The sequence below is a fragment of the Phaenicophaeus curvirostris genome, chromosome 28 (genome assembly GCF_032191515.1).
Source record: "Phaenicophaeus curvirostris isolate KB17595 chromosome 28, BPBGC_Pcur_1.0, whole genome shotgun sequence".
Taxonomy (NCBI): Eukaryota; Metazoa; Chordata; class Aves; order Cuculiformes; family Cuculidae; genus Phaenicophaeus; species Phaenicophaeus curvirostris.
The window spans coordinates 4,990,996-5,006,005 of NC_091419.1; the positions used below are offsets into that span (position 1 = coordinate 4,990,996).

The 15,010-nt window shown below is 49.6% G+C and overlaps 1 protein-coding gene across 4 annotated transcripts in view; it reads right to left on the bottom strand.

The window, feature by feature from the left end:
- PTPRS (protein tyrosine phosphatase receptor type S) overlaps positions 1-15,010 on the bottom strand; it is a 156,846-nt gene that overhangs the window by 72,794 nt on the left and 69,042 nt on the right. For all 4 annotated transcript variants that reach the window (XM_069877974.1, XM_069877973.1, XM_069877972.1 and 1 more), the window contains exons 3-4: positions 5,286-5,431; positions 4,200-4,341 (exon numbers count right to left, since the gene is read on the bottom strand). In XM_069877974.1, coding sequence (XP_069734075.1) covers positions 4,200-4,341; positions 5,286-5,431 — 288 coding nt within the window. The remainder of the gene's footprint in view (positions 1-4,199; positions 4,342-5,285; positions 5,432-15,010) is intronic.

Here is a 15,010-nt window from a genome sequence, read left to right on the forward strand (position 1 = left end):
GTCTCAGTAACGTGCTTTGACTGCTGACTGCATTTCTCATCTGAAAGTTTTACTATGAAAACAATAAAAGCCTACCAATGTTATTAAAAATTTGCAGGCTTAAAGACAATAAAACCACACTGAGTTATGTGTGTTGGCCCCGTAACAGTGCAGGAATATCCTGTCTTCCCTACACTGATGTGTCCCTATGTACCCTCCTTATAAAGGCATCAGAGTTAAAATCGCTCTGACATTATTCATAAGCTACAGAACTCATCTGCTTCCAACATGGCCTCATTTTCAGGTCACTGCATGAAAAGCAAAACAAGTCAAGTTTGAAGACGGACTACCAAGAATTTTTCAAGCGGCAAGGTAACATTTCCGAGGGGCCAGCTCCTCTTTAAGATGTGCTCCCATGGGACTCAACGCTTTTGTCTGAGCATCGAGGACTGATTTTTGTTTACCTTTCGCTGATCTGAAGCCAGCAATTACAAAAAACAACAAGACAGCAGAGATCTTGCTAGAACTTTACACGTGCCCGCACCAGATGTCCTCTTGGAGTAAGAAATATATGAGGAAAAAATTCAGGCTAGAATTGATAGAGAAATGTATGAACACTTCATAAAACAAATCCCCAGGGAATCACTAGAAAAAGAAGCTCTGACAGTCTGTCCGTAGCAGCCTGACTCACACTCCAGCAGCAAGTCCCACAGACCTTACATGTCTAATAGCCCATTTTCCTCCATTTCCCAGGGCGCAGTAATCATCGGGAAAAGAGAACGCTGGGCAGTGTGCAGTGAGTGATGTATCAGGGCACAGTAAACTTTGTTCCATTACATTTAACTGGACCCAGCGTTGACTTTTATGGGATCACGCTGCATTTACTGACAACTCACAGAGGGTAACCTCCACAGAACTGTATCAGCCTCGACAGAGCAGAACCGAGCCTGCCTGGCCTCTGCCAGAAACCCAGCCTGCGTCTCCCGACAGCAGCAGCACAGGCAGAAGGTCGCAGCGAGGCTCCCTTGTATTCTCAGCTCACCCAGCTGCTGCCAGCACAGGACAATCCTTTGCAGCACGAGGATCTCTTTCTCAGGCTACTACAGAAGTGGAGGGGAAGTATAATCTGTATATAGGAAGCAATAATAATCAAAAACGCATATACCTCTCCTGGGAGCGTGGAGCTCAGAGAAACTACGCCAGCAGGGAGCTGAGGTGCCTCTGCTGACCAGCTTCCTTTAAGACTGAATTCAAACGAAAAATGACAGCAGCTGGAATCAACAATAACTGGAAAATGCTTCCCCAAACCACTCTCTTTTCCTTCCTTTTGGCTCTGCAGGAACGAGGTTTGCAGGCACTATGTCTGGCCAGCTGTGGGAAGAACAGCAAGTCTCCACAGCCCTGTCAGAACTCGGATCCCTGGAGAAGCAGAGCAGGAAGGATAAACCAGCCAGCAGAACTGGCGTTAAGAGACTTCGTAGAAGTTGAACACTGTCCATCAAAAGCTCTGCTTCTCAGAAGTTCCCAGAGGTTTCTTCTCTTGCAGCTTCCTGTTTTTAAGTGAATGCATGTGGGTTCCTATCAGGGTCTGATCCAGGAGTAGTCATGGGCGTAGGCAAGAAGGGCTTTACTCTCAATCCCTTCAGCAGCTGTGTCGAGTAGGGAAGAATGTATTTTTCCACTTCTGTTCATGAGGCTTTCTGCAGCGGTGCTGAGGAAATCCTGAACCTGCTCGTATGCATGTATAGCACGAAGGCACGTGCAGGTATGTCTGATCACAACAGCACGGCCCGTGGGCCGCAGGATTCCTACGGAGCCCGCCCCGCAGTTGGTAACAGCTGGGGCCAGGTTTCCGTACGCCAAGGTAACAGCTTCTGCAAGTGACAGCTCACACTCGTCTCCGTGCTGCGGAGCAGCCCCCGTCTTTATGCTGAGCACTAGTTCTGAAAGTGAGAGAAGAGAGACGGAAGGGAGGAGGAGGCGGCCTTGCAAGGAAAGACAGAAAAGAGACAAACAGGAGAGTGGGTGAACGCAGAGAGGAAAGAGAGAGGAATAGATGGCAGCAGGATAACCTTGTCATTGTGCATTTGTGCTTGGTCCTTTTAATGTTCGCAGCACTCAAAACTGCAGATAAAGAGGAGACAACTTTTGTTGTGTGAAAGCTATGGAAAGATTAAGGATGGAATAACTCCAACAGAGCAGGGAAGGGAAGCTATAAAAACTGCTTCCTTGATGCTCTTCAACATTGTCTCGGCCCAGGCCTGTAGCTAATTACTGCTCCCCCACATTTTAGTAATTGGGTACCCCAGCTGGTCCCACACAGCCAGGTGACAAAGCAGTCGAACAAGGTCTGGCTGGGTAAACAGAACAAGAGAGATGGTGACAGCAGCACAACAGAGCAGAGTGCACAGCAATAACGTGCTGGTGGGATCAGCAAAGGACGTAATTAGTCGGGCAGTGGGGAAATACAACTCCTGCTTGGTGATCTGGCTGGCTGGCACTTGTATGATGCTGACATTGTAAGGAAGAGCTGCAAAAGCCATGTATGAAGAATCCTGGTCCCTAAGGACATTCACCGAGCCCAGCACGCCATTTCCCACACACTGCAGCTTTCCTCTGGTGGAGAGCACCCTAAAAAAAACCATGAGAATTCAGAGGATTGGAGAGGGCAGCAGCAGGAGGACAACCTGCCCTCTCGCCACTCCATGTAGCTAAATTCAAGGGGCAGAGATTTTGAATACGAGTGCAGGGGCACTTCCAAACTGTCACAGTTCCCAAGGAATATATGCGAATAAGCGTGAAGAATAAGGCTCCCAGCCCTCTGGGATAACTGCAGCTCAACACACGCCTGTCACAAAGAGCTGTTCCAATCTCCTGACAGATACCTCCCACCCGCACTGCTAACAGAAGGTTAAATGCCACGCCAGGCAGAGGAGCTACACAAAGATCTAAGTGCACCTACACAAATCTGTCAGCATGACTGGACCACGAGCCTGCGCGCTCAAAGGCAGCCAGTGTCCTGACAACACCGAGCCTGCCATGTGGGCAGCAGAAGGGATATTCCCCTCTGCAAGGGCTTTGCCACATTTCTTTATGTCTGGTCTTTATTTCCTGCCATACATTGGGGGTTTGCATAGAAATTTCGCTTGGCGCTGTTAAGGATGTGCCCACTGTTCTGACAAAAGGATTTCAGATGCTCTTGGATGGAACGTTAAAACTGCTTACAGAAAACACAACTGGCACACGGGCAGAGCTACCACTGGGCCTAGGAGGATCCCACGATCCCACACTGCCTGGAGCACCAGAACTCATCAGCCATCCTCACTGCAGAGGTAACAGTTCTTACTGCAAGCACCCCGATTCGAAAGTTCAGGGTTTTTCTACAGTACCTCCTGCTGACGGCTTCATCCCAAGCTCCCGAGCCAAACTCCCTTCGGAAGCTCTCATCACTAAACACACCCTTCTGGCCTCACTTGTATTGCCCTGTGCTTTGAAAAGAGAATTCCACACGCCTTTTCCCTAAAATGGGTCAGCTCTAGCAAGCAGCCTGGCTTAGCATTTCACACAGTGATTTTATAGCTCTCCACGGCAAGAAGGGTAAACATCCAGAGGCATCCACAGCGAGAGTATATTGCTCCCACACATGAAGTTCAGGGAGCGTATTTCAAACTGGTGACGTGAAGAAGGGATCCATGTAAACATCCCCTACAGCGGGGACAAGTGAAAAAAGCAACCAGAACTAAATGGAGAGGGGAACTGTTTTCTTGGAGAGTGCATGGAGGAAAGGATGTTTGGGAAGAGGGAATATGCCCACAAGGGCAAAACAACTGTGTGAAAGCCCATACAGATGCATAATCATCTTAATCTCAGCCCATTAAATGATTCCTAAATGAAGAAGGTTTTCTTGAGTGTCTGGATGAACGATGCCACACTTCTGAGAAGAATTTCTGGTGCTGGTTCTAAAGCTGGGGAAGGAATTTTCCTGAGAACCTCAACACCTCATCCAGTCAGACCTCCTGAAGTGGTCCAGTTTTAGCTGTTTTATGACTCTGGGTAATAACAGCAAGCAGATCTGACAGGACAGAACAAACCAAAATAAGGAGGAATTTGTGCCTTGGCCATGCATTTTTTAACAGTCTTCCCACTCATCCGAAGGAATGAAGAAGCTGAAGGACCCCTTCATCCCTCTAACCCTGACACACGGCAGGCATGCTCTTTACCTCGGAGGACGGTGAGCTTGGCATGGACGGTGACCTCCCCATGAGGGTTCTGAGCAACACACTCATAAATGTTCTCATCCCGCGGAGTCCGGAGGGGCTGGATCCTCAAAACAGCACCTGCACTTTCATCAAATTCAATTGTCTGGGGGATAAAGAGACACACAAACATAGTAAGCCTCCTTGGATTGCAAGTAGAAGGTTCATTCCAGCTTTTAAAGGAGGCACCAATTTACGTACAAGCAGGCATCCTCACAAATACACTTCAGCAGCACCCCACAACCCCCCCAGATAACCAACACGGTCAACCTGCTTCTCCATTGACCTTGTGTAGACAGAGAACTGTTGTGTGCCAAATCCTGTATCTACTGCTGGCCCACCAAAACCACCGTGTGCACCTCAAACACTCCTGAAGAATGAGCCACGGTGATGGCGTGTGTGGGAGTTCACAGTAGAACCGTGATGAAGGAGGGGGACACAGACCAAGTGAAAATAAAATAAAAATGAACCCCTGCCTTGTTCCCTCATCTGCACGGGCAGCTGAGACCACAAAGCTCTGCTCAGCACACAGCTGCCTGGCAGGGCTGAGTCCCACAGCAATTCCACAGTATGACCTCCTAGTCCTTGTTCCTCCACTCTCATTTCTATCTAAACAATGCCAATTGCTCGGGTCTGGCTGCCAGCAACTGTAATGTTTACTCCAGGCTGTCCCAGGGTTAAAATAATGAGCCATGGATGGGTATGAAAGGTGCATTTACAGCAATGAAGAAGTACCAGCATAGCTGGGGTTTCTTAGGGAAGGAAGAAGCTTTATATTGTATCCCAGGAGGGGAAAAAAAACCCCAATAAACAAAAGAAAAAAACTCCAATAACCTAAGCGAGCCAATTTTTCTCTTGTTCTGGAACAAACTCAGCAGCTGACATGGCTGAGAGCTTGCATTTCACTCCTCTTGCTGTTGAAACTCCCCCCCTTCCAAGCCTCCCCCTATTATCGGGTCTGAGAGTGGTCAGAGAAGAGCAGTAGCTGCTTTGTGTCATTCTCTCTCTCTTTATGCACACACAGACACAGATTTCAAGGATGTCTCTTACCTCAAACCTCTGAGAGTTCACTTTCTTGCCTTTCTTGTTCCAGGTAACCCGTGGCTTTGGGTCTCCGGTTGCTTGGCACACGAAGGAAGCCACCCCTCCCGACACACCAATTTGGTCCACAGGTTTTTTAATGAACACAGGGGGACCTTTAAGAAAGCAAGAAGTATGATTATTGGCACAAGGAAAAAGAAACTATGATAATTAAACACTGTCCGTAATTAACAGCAGCATTGGCACTGCTATTCGCTCATGATCCCAGATGAAATTCAGCCTCTTGATGTTTTAGGAACATGTGAAGAAGCTATGGTACAAACGATTAAGGGCCTGATCCTACAAAGAAATTTCAATGTGATGATGTTGCAAAACCTCTCCCTTACTTATGAAAAGTGGACTTTTAAAATGGTTTTGCATGGGGGCAATTGCTTTTGCAAAATCCATATAATGACCATCACCAAAAGCTTGGTAGAGCTGAAAACATCTAGAAACACTGAACTGCACTTCCCAGATCCTGTGTTTCGTGAACAAAACACAAAGGAATGGGAAAGATTTCTGGGAACACAGCCAAGGCAGGGATAAAAAGTGGGAGAAGGATCATGAAACAAATGGAGCACATGAGATCTCGAGTCTGAAACAGGTTGATGCCAGTGGTGTGAGGATATGGAACCTCCTGGGCTTGCAGCACAAGCTGTTTTTATCTGCAAATCTTTCCCCTGGCCTCGACCAGCCCATTCTCAGCATCCTTCGGAAGAGGCAAGGCGACAGGATACAGCCCAGCAAACTGAAGCTGTGATCACTTTAAAACAACCCAGTTGTCAAGACCAAGAGCGTGGCAAGCCAAGAGCGCCGCCTGCTCCTGCAGTTCCCCTGCCCCCCTTCGCCCCCTTCTCATCATGAGACATCTGAGAAAACCACGAAAATCACACTCGTGGAGGAAGAAGCCAAAAGCTCCTCAAGCTCCTCTCATAACCAGATGCTCAAAGGTGCAGCGATGCCTGAACAAACACGCTCAGAGCCCGGGGCTGCATTTTAGCCAGCCTGGGCCCAAGGGAACAACACTTGAGCTCGCAGCTCCCTCACCTCTCCATCCATGTCTGACTGCTTTCAAGAGCATCTCTGCAAGGAGGGGAGAAGATGCTGGGATGGGCTTTCTGCCCAAGGTAAGTGCCAAGGATCTTCTGATGAGAGGAAAGCGAGGCCAGGAGCGTTTGTGCAGAGCCCATATTGGCTCTGCCCTCCGGGAATCCTCACTCCACGCTCTAACCTGTTTTCCTTGCACAGTTTCCTCTCATCTAGTTAGTTTAAAATTTATTGAAATATTTAAATCACAAGGCCGCAGCTGTGTTCAAATAAAATCACTCAGATCATAAAGTTGCCGTCTGTTATTCTTGAGAAAAGTAGACCACGTGACTCTGCAAAGTGTGTATTTATATGTACATACTCAGCCTATAAAATAAGATGCAAACAGCCTACCAAAGAGCTCAAGACGAGGGCAAATGGCAGCTAGAGAGAAGTCTCCAGGGTCTTTTAGGGGTCGAAAGACAAAAGGAAGCATTCTCCCTTCCCTGCCTGGCGTGGCCAGCAGTATATAAATAAAAGGCACTGAGCAAGCTCATGTGATGCAATCAAGCATTTGTTTCCATGCTGGAGGTAAATACAATTTGCTGGAGCTGTTTACGTCCCACCGAATGCTGTGTGTACAAAGCATCGGATTTATAAATATCCAGATCTATATTTAGAGGTCAGAGTCGTCTTTGCAATGTTACAGCTAAAGGTTATCAAGCGAGTCCCACCGGAGGTACTGGCACTGGGGACTCTCTTCCATCTGAGAAAGACAGACCCAGAACTTTGCTTCAGGCTAAAATACCAAGGCTCGCTGTGCCCACAACCTGACTTCCTTCCTCTCTTCTCCTCAGTTCAATATCTGCAGAGTTTGCAGAATTCCGAAGGTACAGCCAAAACCATTCAGGGCTTTTAAGAACACTTTATTGATGCAAGTTCATTTCCTAAACTGAAAGCCCCTAATAATCCTTAATGTCACATATACATTTAAACGGGCGCAAGCAGCATGACGAAAGCACAGCTGAGGAGAAAAATAAGGTTCTATTCCTGTCCTGCAGAAAGGGACGGGGCTTCAGAAAACAGAGAGAGAACTTGGGAGTCATTGCTCAGCCTCCCTGTTTGGGGAGCTGTGCTGACTCAGTGTGGTAACGGGGAAGCCGAGCTCCCCCGTGACACCCCCCCTCCAGCACCCAACTACCTACCAGAAACTCTCCTAGTGACAGACGGAATAAAAGAAACCGAACAAAAATCCCTAGCAAACAATCTCTTCCATTTTGCTACTCATTTGGAAAATTGGGGAAAATCAAAGTTAAATGGTTAAAAATTGCACAAGCCCCCAAGCTGCAGGCTGTGCTTCTCCCCACCTCTGCTCCCCCAGTCACTGCAGCGCTCGTCACTCCAGCCCACGCCAACCACGCCACAGCCCTCCCTGCTCCAGGAAGGAGAACGCCGGAGCTATCGCAGGCAAGGTGGTGATGATACAAAGCTGAAACCAATTCCGACGTGCTGCGTAGGATCGCCACAGCTCTGCCGTGCCAGGCACAGCTTGCAGTGAAAATGCAGTGAGGATTCACTCTCCAGCTCTGCAAACTGCTTTGAAAGGCTCCAAAAGCAGGAGCGAGGTGCCATGTGGAAGTGGAAAACTACCAGCCCACTCAGAAGGGCTTGTGTGTTCCCCTCATTTGCCAAGACTGCAGGACCTACGTTTTAGAAAAATAAACACAAACCAGAGATGGGCGTTTTCCAGATGACATACTTGCAACCCAGGTGATTTTATATCACCTCACCAATCTTCCCTCCTGGAGGGCTGAGAACAAGTCAGTCTTGGAAAGACCGAGTTACAGTTCTACCCAGGTCCAGTGGTCACAAACGCTTTTTCTCTTTCCTCTTTCTCTGCTTGCAAAGTAGCAGAACCAGTTTTTTTGCAGTAGGAATGGAAATAGGAATGGAAAAACCTGGAGCTTAAAAGAATTTTCCTACTACAAGAGGTTTCCTGCTGGGTCTGGGTCTCCGGAGAGGAGGTTGAAAAGACCGGATGGCTGCTGTGTACCTGTGATTCTTCTCTACAGCTTAATGGAAAGCCATCAAGTCAAAGTGAACCTTCCACTCCTGCCCAACGCCCACGCACTTCCCAAAAGCAGCAGCGGGGGCAAGCGACACGCTGGATGGCTGCCACCGACTGTAAGGAAGACTCATATTTACCATCCACCCCGCGTTCTGTAATTGCATCTGCAAAGCTGATCAGCACGCACGCTGTCTGCTCTCCGACCTCACCTCTGCCACCCCTTCAGCCGGCTCCGCTCCTGCCCTGCATCCCGGACTGCTCAGGGGAGCAGATGGGACCACCCTCCCGGTCACCTCCAGCCGGTTCCAATTCCTGAAGAACACGCCTGGAGAAACACGGGTGGTGCCGGCATCTGTTCAGGAGGGACGTGACGCATGTTTGCTGCTGGGATTTTGTGAATTCTAACCCAGACTTGGAGAAGAAGCTGCGAGGTGACAAGGGTGGGGTCTCCTACTCATCCCTGAGTAGGACTGGAAGAGCGCTGTGAGAAAGCAGCCCACGTACAGGGGCTGCGCACCAAGGCAGCACTTCTCACAGGAGAGGAAAATGCTGCTACCTCACCTCTCCTCCCTCCCTTCCTTCCTTCATAGGACACCAAAGCAGAAACAGTTCTTCAAATGCAGTCATGCAAAAACCCCCCAACATCTCCCTGCTAACAACACACAGACGACAAAACAGTCTGAGGAGCTTTACTGCAAGGAAGCCTGAAACGTGTAAGGGTGGGGAAAAGAAGGGAACATCTCACTCTTTAAAGCCAAACACCCCCCAGGAACCGCTGCCATGGTGGATCGCGGGTGATGGACGAGGAGCGAGGGAGACAGGCCAGCCACCATATGCCTGTCTGAAACGTCAAAAGCCAAAGACAGAGAAAGGGATGGAGACCCCAGAGGTGGTTTGAGGGATGAGAGGCAGGCAGAAGCACAAACGGCTTTAACAGATCTGAGCTGACAGCTGAAGGGGAGCAGGGTGCAGGGGAGGCACGAAGAAAAGGCACAGCTATGAACCTGCCCCATGGACCCTCCTTTACCTCCTGTAAGCTCGGTCCCCAGATGGAGATGGCTGCCCCTCCTGTCAGCACTGCAAGGGGAGGCTTGGAGGGACGAGGGGGCTGAGGATACATTCAGTCTCACAAGCAGGGTAGGAGCAGCTTTCCCTGCACTTCCCCACCACAATCCAGCCACAAAATGGGAGAAACAGGCTGGAAAGCTGAGGGGAAAACTCAGGCACAAGGAGAAAGGCCCGAGGGCAAACCCTGCACAACCTGGGGGTGTCCATACACTGTCCCTGCATCCCCCAGCATTCCCCGCAGGGCTGCTCCACGCCTCTGCTTCCCACTGACCTCCAGCGCTTCCCTCCATCTCCAGGGGACGTGGTGCTGATTTTAGACAGCAAAATTCCTCCCTGTGTTCACACCCCCTCCGCCACCCCCAGGAAAGGGCCTGACAATGGGCACAAATAAAGACAAGCCACTTGTTCTGTCAGCTGGTCCCAGCGCTGGGAGCAGCGTGAGCCCAGCTGAAAGGGCCTCTCGCCCACAGCAGCCACAATCCACAGAGACAAAAGAATGCCAGCGACAAAATGCCTATTTTAAAAGGTTTTGCTTCCATTTTTGGTGCCGCTGGTTCCCGCTGTCAGCCGCTGGTGGAGGAGGCCCACACGCTGGTCCTGCCGACCCGGCACGCGCAGCACTGGCTTTCAGCTCCTGCTTTGCCGGTGGATAAACACTAAACACTCATCATCCCCACTCTGGGAATGGGGTGGGCTCTCCTCGTACCCGAGCCCGTCAGACAAACTACAGCAAAAGCAAGAGCACAGCAGGAAGGCCATTTTAATGCTCACTGACCAGCTCGTCACAGCCTTCCTCAAGGAGTAGGGCAGCCGTCCCTTCTGTCACTCTTTCTGGTCAATCTTCAAGAAACGGCCCCGTGGTGCTGAACCCGACTTTTCCCCAGAAAGCAGCCCACCATGAGAGCCTGCCCGTGCTACAGGAGAGACTCAGGGCACATTAGCCAAAGACAACCTTTACACTAGCTCAAAAATACAGAGTAGATCGAAATTCACTCTTTTTTTGCGCATATACACACACACACACACAGATCTGCACCTCCAGCTTTCAAGAACTAAGGTAAAAGATGAGTCCATTAAGCCATTTACAGTCAATGTTATTTTGCTTTTAGTGTTAGCACACCCCAATTTGCTCTTCCAGACTCCAGACGCTTTCCCATAACTGGGATTCAGATCTCTGGCTCTGACGCATTTGGCTGACCTTGGGCACTCACCCTTCCCTGCACCTCAGCCTGCCACGCGCAGCACGGAGGTGACAATCCTCATTTCTCACACCTGCCTGCCTGGGTCTACAGGCAATCTGGAGTGAAGGATGGTCTCGGAACAAGTCTGTTCAGCACTCAGCACCCTAAGTGGCATCGCACACAACAACAGCCTCTCAATACTGTAATAGAAACAAAACAACCATGAAAAATCACTAGAGACAGAACTCGGAGACCTTCTTCCACATGTACTTCTTGGTGGGAGAAGAAGATAAAAACCAAAAGCCAGACAAAAGCTTTGCAATCTCCCAACAACCAGGTCATGTCAGTTTGAACAGGGACATCTCTCTTCACTGCTTCTCACTCCTCTCTAACTTTGAGAGCAGACAAGAAGGAACACGATGGTGTTCTCACTGGCATGCAAAAGGTTATTCCTCCCCCTCTTCTCCTTCTCTTCCCTCTGGATTTTGGGTTTAAAGCTTTCTGCTGATCTCGCGAAATTCCATCTCTGTTTTCCACAACTGCTGACAGGCTCACAATTGGAGAAGGAGCACAAGGTGCTCCCCAACCACAGCGCTGGGCGGTCGTGCTTTCATCTCCCCTCCTAAAAACCTCCTCAAGAATGTGAGCTCTGGGTCCAGCCATGCGCCGAGTGTTTGTTTGGTGGGTTAGGAAACACGTTTTCCCCACATGTGCTGCTGCAGTTTGCTTGCATGCAACAGATGCATGTCCTGCACTTGAGGGATGGGAGCGCTGAGCCACTGGGGACAGCACGGGGGAGCTAAAGAAGGGAGAGAGGGTAGGAAGGACGGGATAATCAGAGGGGATAAGGAGAGAAAAGATCATCAGGGAAAATGCGAGAGAGTTGGAGCAAGATGGAGAGGAGGGAGGTGTTCAGAGCCAGAGCAAGGAAGTGAAGATTAGATAGAGGAGACAAACCACAGAGCAGATGAAAACAGGAGAGAGCAGCCAAATTTGAGACAGATGGAGAGTGGGGAGCAAGAATGCGATGTTTGGAATGGGTACATGCTTCAAAGCAGCGACATTAGGGAGCGGGGGAGCTTGCAAGAGGGGTAGAGGCAAGAAAGATGGTTCCACAATTTACATTTTTCTTCATGAGAGGAGCGAGAGCTGCAGACTGGGATCAGAGCTGATGCAGGCTGTGGGGAGGGGCTCTGTGGAGACACTCAAGGCTGAAAACGCTGCCTGGAGAGGTTCTGCAGACTCTGGTCCCCTTGAAATCCAGGGTTTTACTGACAGATTTTGCACTTTTTTTCTGTGGGCTGTTTCTCAGTGCCTCACAAATAAAATTAAAATGAGGGTTTTCTGACAGAACAAACAAACAGGGAGTGAATTATATGCCATTTCCCCATCAATAACTTCTCCCCAACCTAGTCGTCTTATCATCATAAAAAGTCCATTAAGCAGTAATTGGGGAGGCAGCAGAACGCAGGGCTAGTCCGTGAAAGAGAAGCAGGCTCGCTCCCCAACTGGCCTTTTCTGGGAAGGCAGACAGGATAATTATAGGCTTCAGACAGAGACTTCCTCTTACTGTCAGCAGCTCTTGGCTCCCTCTAGGGAGATGGGACTGGCAAGGTTGGGCAAAGGAGGGTAAAAAAAGATCGAGGATGTTTTTTTTAGAAGTGAAATACTTCCACCTTGCTATTTCCCTGCTGCTGATCCACCAGAGACCTTACCTGACTCAGAAGAGTTGGGCTATACACAAGTGAATTCCATTTTTTCCCCAGTTGGAATCAGGGAAATGTCACTTGACAGATTACTCACTCTCCCTTCTTGCAAGGCTCCGGAGAAGAAGGACAGCAGTGAAGGATGCGACCCAGCTCAGGACTTAAGACAAGCAAGAAACGGGTGAGAAAGATCAAGAAGTCATTTCACACACCTTTGCTGCACTGGCTGTCCAACCAGCCCAACACACGCTCCTTTCTGATGGCTCCTGGTGCTCCAGCTCCTACCTTTCCTCTCAGCCAGGATGAGGCAGCAGACCCTTTGTAGCTAGCACCACGTCAAGCTGTTCTTGCCATGAGGCTGTCATTTTGAGGATCTGGTATATCTACACAGCCACCAGGCTCCTATTTGCAATGCATTTGGATACCCTTTGGAAGCAGAGGTATGAGCCTGCAGCAGTGGAGGGAGGCTGAGACTGAGGCTACCAGAGACCTGTTCCTAGTTCTGACACCCAACGAGAGAAAAACCACGTTATCCTGCCTGCTGGAGGGGAAGCATAATCCTTCCTTCTGGTCTATTTCAACTGCTAATTTTCAGGGAAGAGACCGTGCTTTATAGCAAGGGAACATCAGCTAGTCTAAAGTCACCCAATTTCAGCAGGACTTCTCCAGGTTGCCATCGTACTTCCTTATGTATGGAAAGGATCCACCTCTCTCCATAGTACTGCCACAGATCAGTCCCAGCCCTAGTAACTGGCACCCTGATACAGCCAAGGAAAACATTCTTCCAACTGTGATTTATGGGATGGCATGCTGGACCATGAAGCTTCTTCTTTCCTCTTCCCTCCCTAACACAGGAAACCTGGTATCCGATACCTCATACCATGCTAGGACTCCCCATCCTGGGAGAGTTTGTGGTGTGGTGGAAGCCTGGAGCACCACGTGGGATTCAGTTTAATGAACAAAAACCAGAGGATGAACATCAGAGGTGGAAGGATTGGTATTTTGGCAGTAAAGGACAGAAAGCGTGGTAGGCAGCTGGTGCCCCACAGCTCTGCACATAACATGAGGAAGGATGGGAAGAGGCAGCACTTAGCAGCACATGGAGTACGCACCTGAGGGAATGCGACCTGGAAGATGCAAGACTGAGTTTGCTTTTCAATGCAGTCTGTGGCCTCACTCCACAAATATTCTCTCCTGTGCCTCAGTTTTCCCACCTCACTTCTCTTCCCAGTTCAGATGAAGAGCATTTCAGGTGCACTGACCGCTGCTCTCTCTCCACCCAGCACAGGCGGTTCCACCCTCCCTCCCTTGGACAATCAAACTGAGGAGGAAAGGAGCAAGCAGGTAGGATGGACCTCTTGTCAGGATTCTATTCACCTCCTGTAACCACACCACAACGCTAAGAAGGAAATTGCTCCCTGTGAGCAGCCAGAGCTGGAGCAGACGCAGCCCTGGGAGCAGCTGCTGAGGGGCCAGCAAGCACAGGAGCACACGCAGCCCCAGCAGCGTGGCCAGCCAGGACCCTGGGGGCACACAAATGCTTTCAATCAACTCTAGCAACATCTGATTCTATATTTGTCCACATGTCCTATAACAAGGCATGATATCCCAGGCCAGAGGCAGAGCGGGAAACCCAAGGAGCTGTCCTGGGAATTCCATGAGGGCTCCTTGTCTATCAGCATTGTGGCAGCAATCCTAGGCTGTGCGAGATCAGAAGCTTAAGACAGGGAGCTCTCCCTCCCCTGGCCTTGTTGCTAGGACAGCTTCTATTCCAGCCGTACCATCAATCCTGGCATCCTGCAGGAGCTCAACTCTCCCCTGCCTAGAAAAGACACAGCCAGAAAGGACTTGGCTCTTCACTCAACTTCCACTGCTCCACTTGAGTCACTGAAGAAATCAGAGTCTGTGGGGAATACCAGAACATGAAAAATCACCTCCTATGGGACAAGCTTGAAAGAAAAAAAGCTTAACGAGCACAGATCCTGACTCCTGGCAAGCCATGCCAGCTTAATATAGCCCAGCAGAGGCTCTGAGCCACTGGAATGTGACAGCAGAGTCAGGAGCAATGGGGAAAACAAACTGCTACAAGCTTCTGCATCTCATGGTCCTTCAGAGGCAGCACAGTGCTGGAAGCCCCAAGGATGTGATGAGGGAGATCAGCTCTGATCTGTGGTTTAGTGATACGACAATGACTTTTGCCAAATGCAAACACATGGCTGGGTCCCTGCCTGCCTCGCCGGCTCCGGAGGGGCTGCAGCAGCACAGCAGATGAGCGATCCCAGTCGAGATCTGCCAGCTAATACCTGCAAGAACAGATCATTTGGGGCTGAAAGACACACCAAATAAATAAAACACTGCCTGATAAAACTCTGCTTTTTCACTCCTGTAAATAAAAGCTATATTATTTCCACTTACTGGCTGTGGGCTGCTGCTTTCTTCCAGGCAAAAAAATAAGTCTGGGCTACAGGAACAGGGCAAGGTACAGCTACTAGAGTGAAGAATTGGAGGTATTTTGAAAAGCTTGTTACATCAGTCCTATCTGACCTCAGCCTGCATTTTCCGTGGCATAAAAGGAGATTCTGTGTTCACAAGCTTGAAACACTTTACCCTGGGTCTTAACAGCATATTGTGCTCTGGTAGCGCTTA